This window comes from Sus scrofa, chromosome 11, assembly GCF_054392235.1.
Source record: "Sus scrofa isolate SSC_HxYL_T2T_F1_AM1 chromosome 11, Sscrofa_HxYL_maternal_Yorkshire_Landrace_v2.0, whole genome shotgun sequence".
Lineage (NCBI taxonomy): Eukaryota > Metazoa > Chordata > Mammalia > Artiodactyla > Suidae > Sus > Sus scrofa.
Genome location: NC_139393.1, coordinates 23,694,116 through 23,708,319, shown reverse-complemented (window position 1 = coordinate 23,708,319; position 14,204 = coordinate 23,694,116). Strand labels below are relative to the sequence as shown.

General features: G+C 50.0%; 2 protein-coding genes across 21 annotated transcripts in view; both read right to left on the bottom strand.

The window, feature by feature from the left end:
• ENOX1 (ecto-NOX disulfide-thiol exchanger 1) overlaps window positions 1–12,022 on the bottom strand; it is a 658,487-nt gene extending 646,465 nt beyond the window's left edge. For all 20 annotated transcript variants that reach the window (XR_014819514.1, XR_014819513.1, XR_014819515.1 and 17 more), the window contains exon 1: window positions 11,748–12,022. The gene's annotated coding sequence lies outside the window, so the exon portion shown is untranslated. The remainder of the gene's footprint in view (window positions 1–11,747) is intronic.
• Window positions 6,546–13,720, bottom strand: LOC146398588 (uncharacterized). The gene is made up of 4 exons (XM_084982442.1): window positions 13,623–13,720; window positions 13,517–13,532; window positions 11,308–12,806; window positions 6,546–11,172 (listed from the first exon to the last, which is right to left on the bottom strand). The coding sequence occupies exons 1-3, from the start codon at window positions 13,718–13,720 to the stop codon at window positions 11,868–11,870; spliced, it is 1,053 nt and encodes a 350-aa protein (XP_084838568.1). The 3' UTR covers window positions 6,546–11,172; window positions 11,308–11,867.
• Window positions 13,721–14,204: the final 484 nt, after the last annotated feature.

The window sequence follows — 14,204 nt, the reverse complement described above, 5'->3', positions numbered from 1 at the left end:
CTTTTTATTTATTTTTGGGGGGGAGGGATTTTTTTTTGTAATCATTATTTCCCCAAAACAATTTTTCCTACTGTACAGCATGGTGACCCAGTTACACATATATGTACACAGTCTATTTTTGCACATGATGATACATTGCAAAAGCAGCCTTGGGCAGGAAAGTCAAGTGCCCGCAAAACCAAATCCTGAGGTAGCAGAGGTAGAACCTGTCAACGGCAGTGTGTTCTGGAAAGGGTCCTGGGGCCCACATGTTAACAGGGGCCTCAGGCTAACAGCACGGAGGTGGGGTCCGTAAGAAGCCGTGGCAGAACATAAGCCAGGGATGGTGAGCAGGAGTGGAGCTCAAGGACAGGCTTTCAAGGACACGAGGGGAGGCAGCCACAATGCTGAACACATCTGACAAGTCCGTGCTTGTGGGGAGACCAGAGACAAGGAGGGGATGACGAGTCGGTAAAAAGACAGAGATTCCTGGTGGGAGGGGCGACATTATGAAGGCAGGTACTCACGTACCACTTATGGGTGGCATCTAAAATACGGCACCGATGAACCTACCTACAGAACAGAAACAGGAGTTCCCGCTGGGGCTTAGCAGGTCCAGAACCCGACAGAGGGTCTGTGAGGACTCAGGTTCGATCCCCAGTCTTGCTCAGTGGGTTCAGGATCCAGCATTGCCACAAGCTGGGGTGTAGGTCGAGGATGCGGCTCGGATCCCACATTGCTGTGGCTGTGGCGCAGGCCGGCAGCGGCAGCTCCGATTCCACCCCTCGCCTGGGAACCTCCATGTGCTATATGAGGCCCAAAAAAAAGACAAGAGAGAAAAAACAAAGAAGGAAAACAGACTCCCAGGCACACAGAGGAGACCTGCGGCTGCCGAGGGGGAGGGGGAGGGCTGGACAGGGAGCGTGGGGTGAGTAGATGCGAGCCACTCCGTTTAGAATGGATAAGCAATGAGGTCCTACTGCTCAGCACAGGGAACCGTGTCCAGTCGCTTGGAATTGACCATGATGGCAGATGGTGTGAGAACGGGCGTGTATATAAATGTATGACTGGGTCACTTTGCAGTACAGCAGAAACTGGCACAACACTGTAAATCAACTATACTTTAATAAAAAAAAAAAATCAACTAAAAAAATAAATAAAGGCAGGTGCTTTCTGCCAGGACTGGCACTGGCCAGACATCTGCAGTGGAAGAAGCCAACATGTCAGGAGGAGGAAAACCTCACCATTTATGCCATGTCCATGCTCGGAGGTCCTGGGGCTGGTCTAACTAGGAAAACAGAACGCTTTTCAAGTGTTCTGTTTTCACAGAGGGCATTTCTGATAGCGCCCTGGTTGCTCGAGTGATGGGGGAGCAGAGAGCCTCACTCATGATAGTGAGGCCATCCTGAGATTGGCAAGAGCGGGAAGCCGCCACCTCCCCTAGGCTGACAATAGACAATAGACAATCGAAGGAGGTGGCCTTGCTGGGGGCCATGGGCCAAGGTCACTTGTGAGCAGCCAGAACCAGAGAAGGTCTGTCGAGCGCTGGGAGCGGTGCTACTGGGGAGGGGTTCCCGCTGCCAGGCACGCCGTGCAAAGCTGGAGGAAAGGCAAAAAAAAAAATCCCCCGGCTTTGCCCTTCTCCCTGCTGCCACCCACGTGCCTCCCAGGGGGCTGAACCCAGCAAGCCAGCTGACTCAGAGATCTGGGAGGGCAGCTTACAGGGCGAGCCCCCTGGGGCACATGGGGAGGGGAAGGCCAGGAAGGCTGGGATTAGGAACAGGAGCTACGGTCAGCTGTAGTAAGCAAGCTTCCTTCCCAGCAGACGTCCTTCTAGAAGGGGTGCTGGTTGCCATGTCACGGTCACACAGGAAGAAGTAAGGCGGACCCTGTACCTGCCAGGAGGCCCACTGACCTTCCTGCCGAGAGCAGGTGGCCCTGGTCAGCTCTGCACCGTCCCCAGGTTGGAAGGGCGCGTGGCTATTCTATGGTCTGATCCTTGCCTCGGTTACAATTAATCCAGGCCTAGTCTAAACAAGTGAATTTTGTTTTCAAAATCCTAGAAGGAAAAGGGCTCTCAGATAAATAAAAAATATATAAGTAGGAGTTCCCGTCGTGGCTCAGTGGTTAACGAACCCGACTAGGAACCATGAGGTTGCGGGTTCGATCCCTGGTCTTGCTCAGCGGGCTAAGGATCCAACGTGCTGTGGCTGTGGTGCAGGCCGGCGGCTACAGCTCCGATTCATCCTCTAGCCTGGAAACTTCCATATGCCTCGGGTGCTGCCCTAGAAAAGACAGAAAGACAAAATATATATATATATATATATTATATATATATATATATATATGAGAAAACACACACCTGCACGTGGGCACCCACCTCCACGAAGGAGCACAAGTGCAAGTGCAAAAGTCCGACCTCAGACTGAGAGCAGTCCCTAGAGGTTTGCAAGGTGTCACCACCAGGGGGAACGGGTAAAGGGTAGTCAGGCTCTCTCTATGTTACTTCTCACAACTGCACATCAATCTATAATTATCTCCAGATTTGAAGACATTAATTGAAAATATCCTAAAGAGGTGTGCAATATTCTAAAGGACTAAGGCCTCTTCCTTTCCGCTGTGTCTCACTGTAGGGTCCCCGGCCTCTGGACTCTCACGTGCAGTATGTCAGCGGCCGCGACTCTGCTCTCCCTGTGAGGCAGGGCCCAGTAAGTTCCCTGGTGACCCCTTCCACAACTTCCCAGAATGGCAACTTCCCAGTGGCTCTTCTCTTTGCCACTGGCCCAATGCCACTCTTGCAGAAATACGATGCTGTCACCTTGCTCTGGCTTGATTCTTCAGCCTTTGCCTTTCTAACTCCAGACAGAGCCCGGAATTAGTATTCATGCGTGGGACAATTAGAAGGCTGCCTGATCAGATTTCAGATCATCTAACAAGCCTCAACCTGCTCGTTTCAGGATTAAGAATTCGTTTCAAAACAGCTCTCTGGATGGACTGCTGCTTCCCTTCTCCCACTGTCTGCACCCTCTGATCTCCTCGGGGAGCAGGTGGCCTAAGAACCAGCAGGAGACGCTGCAGAAAAAAAGCCTGGCATTTTGAGAGGGCCAGAGGGGAGGGCCAGCCCACCCCCAGCTACCCCTCATTCCCTTAGCTAAGCGACAGGCCATGGGAGAAGCTGCGAGGTCTTCCAGAAACTGAGGCTGGATGAAAACCCCTTCTTAGCCAAGAGGATGGGGAGGGGAAAAGAAAATCATTATTTATCACAAAATGGACACGAGCCACAGACACCTCTCGGCTCTCCTCTCTACCACTCCACAAATCCTGCCTGTAAAATATAACTTTCTTCCCGTAATGATCTGGTGGTGAATTATTTATATTCTTCAATTTATCTTTCTGTCTTCTTTTATTTATGCCCAGAATGGTACTACTTAACTCTAGAAAGCCTGGCCGGGATTACGAGCAAGGCAGGGGACTTGCAGCCCCACGGGGTACCGAGCCCGAGGGACAGAGATGGCCACGGGGCGGGCAAAGGGCTGGCAGGGAGCGAAGTCAGCACGCATCCCAAGCCTCGTCATCCTGCGGACTTTTCCAGACAGCTCTCCATCAAAACCCATTCTGCATCCTTTCCCCATCTCTAGCCCCACGTTCTCGGAGGTGCCTGACCTCATTTGCCTGGGCGGTGCCACCTCCAGGCCAGGCCAGTCTCCACGCCCCCGGCTCCTCCCCTGCCAATCAATGTCCCACACACCCATCCATGCCCCACACACCCGCCAGTAGGATCTTTTTCAGCTGCCAATCAGAAGTTACAACGCCCTCCTCTCAATTCCTCAGCCGCCCCGTAGCACCTGAAACCGGAGCTCCCAAACTTGCCTTATTAGAAAAACCAGTGGGTGGGTGGGTGGATGGATGGGGGATAATACTATTTTTAAAAAATAAATACAGCAAATTCTTCGGTATCTTATGTTGAGTTCCTCCAGGGACAGACCTGGGGACAGAATGTAAATGCAAGTGATTCATGGGGGCGGGGATCCTAGAAGCTCGAGCAGAAGGGAAGCCAACAAGGCACAGATTATCCAGAAGGGCCATCATGGGCCACCAGGGGACTCCGGGCCACAGCGTAGGACAGGCGTTGGTCTTTGCACCCAATGCTAGGGTACTGCCACCCGGCTCTCTTCTGCCATTGGCTGAGGTCCACTCCTGAGGCGGGAAACTTCGCTGCCCTGCCCTCTGGCTGCTCCGCAAGGGAGAAAGCCCTCAGGTGGAGAGCGGTGGGTGGCCTGAAGAATTCTGCAGAAGGGCAAGGTCGGTCGGTCAAGGGGACAGGAGTGGGTGAGGAGGTGGGTGGTGGCATGATGGTTGGCGGTGAGCCTCTGGGCATGCGCATGCGTCTCTGCTGCCTGGCCAAGTCCCTGTCGATTTTGGGGGAGGGGGATGGTGGGACCCAGGAATCATTACTGTGGCAAACACTACAGGGGATTCCTTTGAACAGGCAGTTTGTGAAACACTACCCGATACCACAAAGCTCACACTCTCTCCTGGGTCTTCCTAGTTCTGCCATGGCCTCTGGCAGCCCTGCTCTCCAGACCTCCTGACACTCCCCCACCCCACAGTCACCTGCAAACCACAAAGCATTTGTGCACTTTCTCCAAGTCTTCCCTGCAGGTGGCGTTTTCCCTTCCAGGAGCGTGAACTGGGCCTGAAGAATCTCTATGATCCCCAGAGCCAAAGACCATCCCAGTCGTAGAATAACTGCTCAAAAAACGCCTGTTCCAGAAATCATGCTGAAAGGAAGCGGTATGGCTTTACTTACACAGCTTCCCTGGACAAAACCACCTTCCCGACTTCTCAAAATAATGAAAGACAATAAACAAATATATATTGAGCACCTAATACATCAAGACACATGGGACTCCCTCCAGAAAAGCACAATAGCCTCGGACCAGCATACACCCTAACAGCGATCGGCTACAAAACTCCGAGTTCAACCCTCCAAAGGAAGAGTTCCCACTGTGCCTCAGTGGGTTAAGAACCCGACAAGTATCCATGAGGATTCGGGCTTGATCTCTGGCCTCGCTCAGTGGGTTAAGGCTCCGGCGTTGCCGTGAGCTGTGGTGTAGGTTGCAGATGCGGCTTGGATCCTGCATTTGCTCGGGCTGTGGTGAGGGCAGCGGCTGCAGCTCTGATTCGACCCCTAGCCTGGGAACTAACATATGCCATGGGGATGGTCAAAAAAGACAGGAGAAAACAAACAAATAATATTTTAAAAAAGCACCAAAAAACAAAGACACCTACAAAGGAGACCAACAACCAAGGAAGTGGTGGAAGATGAAGGAAGGAGGAACTTAAGGGAGAACGAGAAGCCGGTCAGGCTTCACCCTCCCCTGTGACACTGCCAGGGTTGACCCCACAGACACTGTCACCCTCCACCTACTTCACGAATATGTGGCCAGATGAAGGAGAAAGCCTATTTCAAGGGCACTGGCCTCTCCGGATGGATTCTGACTTCTTCCAGAGACCAGAAATTCGGTACCTGGGACCTCGATGCTAACTCTGCGCTCCATCCCTTAAGGGCGCAAGGGTTTTTGCGGTTTTCAGGCTACTCAAGGTGCTCTCTTGCAAACAAGACCGAAGCAGAGGTCTGGCCACCCTTCGTCACTGAAGACCTCATCGGTGGCTTTGCTCCCACCGTCTGGGATGCTAACCACAGCACCTTGGCCACAGTCCAGGCTGGATAATTACACTGGGGCTAGCAAACTTCACCCTCCGGCTCCAGCTAAATAAAGTATTCCTGCAGACCAGCTGCCATAACCTTTGTTATGCTGCTGTGGGCTATTAAAGAGCTCTTCTGTACTTAGGATAGCTGTATTTGTGAAAAATCAATACCCCTGGTATAACTTTCTACACCGAGAAGAAGTATATTCCAAAATATCACTGGCTAAATTTGTTGTTTTGCTATTCTTTCACTCAGGGTCAGAAACAATTAGAAAAATACAATCGGATCTTCTCCATCTCCCCAACTTTCGCTATTTACACAGATACAGACTGAAATATTTGCAACATCCCATAAAGATGGAGAGCAGGTGCATATTCCACAAAATATGTACTGAGGGGCCACTGCATGCCAGGCTCTGTCGTGGATTCTGGGCCCTGTTTTAAGGCTCATGGGTTATGGTCTCAGCATAAATTTGAAAAAATTTCTGAAGGGAAGAATTCACTATGATTTTTCCTTTGCTACTGCATTTCTGAAAACCTGAATATAACGGCTTGACTTCAAATGTATCATACCAGGTCTCCCAACTAAATACTACTTCTGTCCACTCTCAAAATTAAAAAAATTAAAATTGAAGAGCCTGCAGAACCTTAAACTCAATGTGTGTGGGGGCATGTATGGAAGTATATGCGTGTCTAAGAATGAGAAATGTGCTTTCTCGGCCAGCCTGGAGGGCAGCAAATGGGATGCTGCTTAGATAAATATTTATTTGCTTGCTTGTTTTTAGCAGTCATTCTATTTGTGTGGGTGACAGTTTATAGGTTATAACAGCAGAAGCAGACATAAGGAGATGGAAAAAAAATGTAAATATCTCTTTACTGTATGAAAGCTTCTTTTTACATGTAACACACACAACACACACACACACACACACACACACACATCAGGCCCTTCAGTGTTCTATCATAAGGATATAAACAACAAGAAGGAAAAAAAATGCAAACACATAGAGACGCGTTACCTTGAACATGAAGATAGAGCGAAGTTAATGCAATTTCAAGATTCGAATGGAAGAAATTAAATGTATGAATCACAGAATATTTAACACCATGCTATGCAAAGAGAAATGGTTCCGAATGTTTTAAATAACAATAACCTTAAAAGTCAGATTTAACCCTGGAGGATCCAAAGCGAGTATTTGTCCTGGACAAGCGGCAACCAGACTGTGAAAAGTAATTTAAAAAAACAATCGGTGAAGTTCACTTGAAATCCGACACATTATTATTCTGCGTGGAGGTCCTTCTAGCTAGAACAAGTTAATGGCAGGCTTCTAAAACTAGGTTAAACATGCTATAAATCAATTTATTCCCCCCTACAAATCAGCTAAAGTGCCTGCTTGTCTGATGAAAACAGCTCTTCAATGGCACTTATTGCTGTCACCACATTGCTGCTCCAGCCAGTCCCATCCAAGTTTTTCTTCCTGGGAAGGGGTATTAGAGTTCAGTGCCTACCTATGTCATAAATAATACAGAGCGGAATTCAGATTCTTTAAAACAGCATAAGGAACCTCAAAAGGTATCACGTGTGCAATACCTTTCCCCGCGTTTGGAAGAACCGCTTCCTAATGCCCATGAGATCCACGTGCCATCCAACACTGCCTCCATGATCACTTTATTGTTGCAAAACCATCTGCACTATGGCCAGGTCTCACAGATGGACGACTTGGCCTTCGCCAGCAGAGCAGGCTCCAGGTAACACCTGTGGCCAGCCGAGCAGAAACTGAAAAATACAAGATGCAGCATGCTGAGGTTCCTAGGCTTGGGACTGACCCAGAGCCACAGCAGGGACAACGCCAAATCCTTAACTGCGAGGCCACCAGTGAACTCCACGACAGCTTTGATAAGACTAAAAGGAGGAGTTCCTGCTGTGGTTCAGCAGGTTAAGAACCCGCCTAGTATCCACGAGGACTCAGGTTTGATCCCCGGTCTCGCTCAGCGGGTTGAGGATCCGGCATTGCCACGAGCTGTGGTGTCGGTGGCAGATGAGGCTCGGATCCTGCGTTGCTAGGTCTGCAGTGTAGGTTGGCAGCTGCAGCACCGATTCACCCCTAGCCTGGGAGAACGTCCATATGCTTGGGGTGTGCCCCCCCGCCCCCAAAAATTAAATTAAGAAAAATAAAAAATACTGAAAGGAGTATTATGTAGGGACACAATTTGTCCCATGTACTTTAAAGAGGACATCAATCAGGACATCAATCATGTTGCAGGCAGAAGACCACCACGAGTGATTAATTAGCTGCAGTGTTTAAACTGTTGCAGGTACACAAGCTGACCAACACAATCTTCAATCTCATCCCCATTTAAAATTCATATACAGAAGAAGAGATCCTTAACAACTGTCCGATGATGTAAACAATTACCAAAGCAAGGCACTGGGCCTCCCCACTTTGAGGAAAGGGGTGGGAGTCTTTAATTCCGAGACTGAAGGCTGCGTACACAGGCTGGTGTCAACACTGCATTTCCACTGGCCAATATTACTGTATTTTCTAAGTACCCTTACTAGGATAAAAATCTTGGTTAAAATTTCTATGGAGGAGTTCCCATCATGGCCTTGCCGGGAGCTGTGGTGCAGGTTGCAGACACAGCTCGGATCCCAAGTTGTGTAGGCCAGCAGCTACAGCTCTGATTCGATCCCTAGCCTGGGAACCTCCATAGGCTGTGGGTGAGCCCAACAAAGACCCCCAAAAATTCTATGGAAATAAAGAACAAAGAAAGAATCATTTGGGGGAGGGAACCAGGAAAAAATGTTCAAGTGTGACCCAAGGCAAGCCATCCTGGAGACGGCTCTGTGCTTCGGGGTGCCTTAAAACTAAAGCACTAGGCCAGAGCAGCCGTCTCGAGGTCCCTCCTGGCAGGAAAACCCAGGCACCTATTTAGGTATCACAGAGAACTCAAGTTCTGGTAAAATCCTAAGAGCATCTGATAACAACAGCAATTGGGCTTATGGTGTTTAATGGCTATAAAGGGAAGAATGAGAAGGGTCTAAACAAGCCTGACAGTCTTGCATTTTTCAGTTTCTACTAGGCTTAAGAGGGCAATTCAAATTAGATGCTTCATTTCATCCCACAATAACAATATAATTCTTATTAGAATAAAATTTTTAAATGTTCTTTTTAAAAACATCCCCCCCCACCCCCAAAGAAACAGCTTCACCTTCCGCAAATGAAACTTAGTAGATCTGTCTCATTTGGAGGGTTGCAATGCTGGAGTTACAGTATGAGTATCAGGATGTGGAAGCAGCTGTCACCGCTTTGTTTTTCATTCACAGTAGGTGGTTGCCAAGCAACAAAATACTATTGTCTGTTTCCATGATCTATCGGCCAATTCTACTGGTGATAATGCTTTGCACAGTTTAAAACAGGGCCACCTTTTGGACAAGAAGAAATGAGAGAAAATTCTAAGGATGATGATAACATGTATATGAATAAACACGCTAAATGTAGCCCCCAAATATGTGTATAAATACATAGCTATGTGCTGATAAACATACATACACTTTGCAGTTTCAGATGTGTGTGTTCGTACGATTGAATAATTCTTCTCCTATCTACCTGCAAACCCATTTAAATTTGATAGGCCAAAAACTAGAATCTGAATCCCTGAGGGAAAATCAAAGCATGACCTAGAGATATGAAAACAGTACAAATTATTTTCTCAATAGCAATAATTTCCAATGTGCCAGATGTATCCAATTCTGTCCCTGGAATACAAAGTTCTCCAGTCAGAAAAGCCATTCCACTTACATGAAAATAATAAATGGAAAACCTTAACTATCTACTTTGGAATCATCAAACATATATAATATGTTGTTTTACTTCATATCATGTGCTACCACTGTGTACAAAGATAATAATTCAAACGGGAAAATCCTGTTTCTGTTTACACCCAAGAATCTTAACACATATTCATTTTAAAAATAATTGAATTGTTCCCCCTGGAATAGCCTCATGTGATTCCCCACTTTGTTTTGATATTGGTCCCTCGGGGTAACAGTCTTGGTATGTTACTCTTGCATATTTCACGAGCTTACAAATAAAATAGCGGCACAGTGTACTCAATATAAAGTTGTCAACATTAGCTTGCATCAGTAGCTGTTTGTTTTCCATTGACAAGGCTTCTAAAGATAAGAATTACAATATTCTTAGATGTACAGACACAACATCAAAACAGCCTGAAGGAATTAAAGCTTGAAAGTGCTGGAGGCAATCATGCTTTGAAATGAAGAGAAATCAGTATCACTTATGCACATACATATATTTCTGCAAAGACCCTAAATAATGCCAGAACAGTCTTCGGATTTTAATGCAATGCTCATCCGTCTTCCTTCACAATATTTCCAAAGCACTGTAACTTAACTATTTAGTACATCCCTCTAGAGGAGGCCTTGAAATACACTTTTTGAAATTTATTACCACTTGCAAATCTATATATTGCAAGAAACCGGAATAAGCAAAACCCACTACGTATATTAACATTATCGTTATAAAATCTTCTATCCAAAGGGCAACATTAGCAAAACAGAAACAAAGTGTGCTAATAATGCACTGAATACTGGTCCAAATGACCACTTTTCAGGGCAGAGTCCTCTTCAGCAGGGCACACCCACCTCTACGGAGAGTCCATCAGGTTTGTCCTTCACGTCTCACAGCACAGATCACCCACTCCCTTCTCCCTCAGCTTCCAGGGTTTGCTCACCTGTGTCTTGCCCTCTCCAAGAAACAATTTCCTTCCCACTTTACATCTCTCTCATATCCCTTAAGCACCCATTACTTTCTGCAAACTCCTGGACTCAAATCTGCAGCCCAGCTTGCCACGAACCTCCCCGTAAGCACTTATTCCCCTCATTCTTCTCGATCTGCTTTAAAAATCTCTGCCACCGAGATACAATACCAATGAAAAAGGGGTTACAAGCCACCTCTTTAAAAAAAAAACGTTATAGCAGCAAAACGTTGAGAAAAAGAAAAGGAGAGTATTTGGAGGAAGGCGAGTGGGAATGTAACTATACACAATGGGATGCGGAGATCCTACCCAGCCGGGCTTCCCCACCTGTCGACCCCACTTCCCCCATGTGCGCGCCTCGGGATGACAACCACAACACTCCAGAATCGCCCCCCCTCCGGAAAGGAGGCGGGGTTACGCCTTCAGCCAATCAGGACCCGCAAGCCCCGGGTGTCCAACCTATGGGGTGGCCATGGCCGTGCAGGGGGGAGGAAGTGGGGTGGTCGGGGAGGGGCCGCGTCCGTGGGAGGCACGCACGTGTCGAGTCCAGAGAGGCGGGGAGGAGGCAGGCGTCCAGCTCCCGAGGCGCGGGCTCTGCACCCCGGCAGCGACGGAGTCCTGCTACCCAGTGCCTCTTTTGCCATGGGCTGTGTTGGGCAGGACGTATTCCCGCCGAGGAAGACTGGTCCAAGGTGTCTGAGTTCCCTGAGTAAAAGGACAGTCACAAATAACAACAATAGTACCTAGCTCAGACTAGGCGGGGAGGAAAGTTTCCGCCCCGCACTAGCGGAGTGAGCCAAGGCTGGGAGGACAAGGGATACAGGGCTGGAGAGTGACAACCTGAAAAGAAGATGTCAGCGGGAGGGCTACACAAGCAGGACGCTGAGTCGGGTGCGGTGCTGGGGGCGACGGGGTGCGCTGTCCAAGGTGCACGGGAGGTGGGAGGAGCGCGGCAGGCGCGGAGCCCAGAGCCAACACTGGCTGGCGTCGGCAGGGAGAGCTGAGAACAGCTGCCTGGGGCGCCAGGCACCCCCCAGGCTCGTAAAAGTGACCCGGCTGAGGCTGCGTTAGGGAGGGGATGGGTGCGGGGGGCTGCGCTGAAACCCCCACGCTCCCGTGCACCCCTCCCTACGGGCCTCACCTCTAGCTCCATTCCCCTCCCCCCCCCAGCCGACTTCCCCCCGAGCCTCTGTCCCCGTGCCGCGGCGGGGGCGGGATCGCAGAACCCCTGCTCAGAGCCCGGACGCTCCAGGGATGCTGCGGGCCCCGGAGCTGCTTACCTGCGGCCGCGGGAGCGGGAGTGGAGGCAGCTTGCCGCGCGGACGGGGCGCGGCGCGGCTCCTCCTCGCCTCCACGTCCTCCTTCTCGCTTCTCCCGGACTCCGTCCAGGGCTCGGAGCTCTAAGACCAGGTCGGGCTGCAGCCGCCTTTCTCACTGCTGCCTCGGCTGCCGCTGCTGCAGACAGAGGACGCCCAGTGGCGGCTGGAAGCCTGTGTGAGTAGCGGCGCGGGAGAGAGTGGGATCTGCTGAGCGGCGCTGGAGACTCCGAGGCTCCGGCGCGCGGCCGTGCGCACGCGCGCCTGCGAGTGTGAGTGTGTGTGTGCGCGCGCGCGCGCGCCCACGGGGTGGGGGAGTCGCGAGGGGAGGGGGAGAGAGGCCGAGAGATGCTCGCAGGGACCGAGGCAAAATTCTTCGCCCCCGGAAATCCGTAAACCGGGGAAAGAAGGATCGAACGCGCGTCTCGTCCGGGGGAGCTGCCCCCGGGGCGTCAGCAGAGGAGGGGGAAAAGCAGCGCGGCGCGCGCGGGGCTCCAGATCCGAGCCGGGCTGAGCCAAGCGGAAAGCGCAGCCACGGATGCAGCAGAGGCGGCGCCCGCAGCCCACTGTCACGCCGTCCCCTCTAGGGAGCGGCCGAGCCGCTCCCTCCCGCCAACGCCGCGGCTGTCCGGACTTCTTGGCTGGGCGTGGGGACAGAGATCGGGACCTCACGGAGTCCACTGCAACCTTGGAGGCGCCTAGCCAGCCTGGGGGGGGCAGAGCAGGGAACCCGGGCGCACGTGGCCGACTACCGGCTGGAACCGGCGGGTGCAAGGGCTGCGGGCGTGGAGTGGGCGGTGAACCCCACCAGCGCGGCCCAGCCGCCTCTACCGGGTAGAGAATGTCGGGCGGGGGAGTGAGGGTGAGGTCGGTCGAGGGTGCGGTCAGCAGGCACCGTCGCGGGTTAGGGTGGGGCTTGACTCCCGGCGGACTGTTGCCTTTTTTCCTCCGAGGAAACCACTTTTCCTCCAAGTTATCCACTTCCCAGGTACAAGTGCCGGCCTCCTCTTTGTTCGGATTCAGCTAACTGTGCAGGCATCCAAGCAGTGCTTCTTTGAAGTCGGGCTTCTCTAAGAAAGCTCCAGTCTGGTGTCGCTCTTGGCCCTTTAAATTCTTTCTCTCTCATCCATCTAAGCTGCATTGTATACCTTAGAAATAAGATTTTCAGGCACTTTTACATCCCCTGTCTCCTAAGAGACTTATCGTCCTAGTGGTATTCTTTTCCATGCTTATTTTAAATTCTGAGTGCACTTTTTCACTCAAGAATTCATTAAAGGGTCATAAAGTCTAGTTGATACTTAAATACCCTTCCTGGCAAGAATCCTGGGGCAGGGGTTGTGTTTTGCGTACTTTTGCATGCCCTCCAGTACTGACCCCAGTACCTGGTACTTTGTGTGTTCTCTATAAACACTGAATGAATGACATTGTTTTCTAGCTTCACATATCCTGAAGGCAAAGACTTGGATGCTGGGAAAGCCATTACCATCCCACCAGGCTTGCTTGATTTTAACTTCTGCCATTTCCCTGTGTGTGACTATTTTCCCCTCTGGCAGCCAGAACCCCAGGGCAAAGAAAGCAGAGAGTACTGACCCCCTGTGTGAGCTCACCCAGGGGGCAAACAGGGAGCACTTTGCAGGGATCCCAGTGAGTTCCCCGGGGGTGAGAAGGCTAGACCCTGCCTCTTGTCAGTCTCCGGAATCCAGTCTCTCAACATGAAAGTCACCTTTCATTACCAGTTTATAATCTCTTCTAGAGCAGAAGGACAGGAAGAGTTTTAAGAGAAATGCACGCTTCTAATAGCTTGTCAGGTACAAGCTTTTCTCTTGTAAAGAGCATTACTTCGTGGCCACTTGCCAGTACACGCAGAGTAGCCCCAGACTACTAATTCTGCTGAGCACCAAGCCCTCATACTTCAACCTTGGTGTTTCACCAATCATCCTTTTAGAAGCAGAAGTCCTCAGTTTTACATTCCATGCTAAATTCCAGTTCCTTTGAACTCAGGCTCTTCTATGAGCTGCTTGTCTCTCTACTCGTGATATCGCAGCTTTGAAATATAATGGAAATAAAGTGAAAATTAAAATGGATTTATTTGTGTGCTGCCGTGTCTTCTTTAGTGGACGTCCCTTTAAATGACTTCTCTTCTGTCACTCAATTTACAATCTTCTGAGAAGCCATTTGTTGTGATATGGAATTCATGTGCTTTTTGGTTACATTGAAGGCTCAGATGTTTTAAATTTTTACTTGACGCTCTGGAATTTGCAGGAAGAGTAGAAAAACTCTGATACCCCAAATGGACTCTTGACAGCTGACCTTTAAAATGAGTATGAGTCAGAGTCTTCCAAAATAATTTTAAAAGCTTTGTTTTGCTTGCAAAGTTGCCTTTAGGGTTTCATTCAACAACTTCCCAAGTGCTTGCTTACT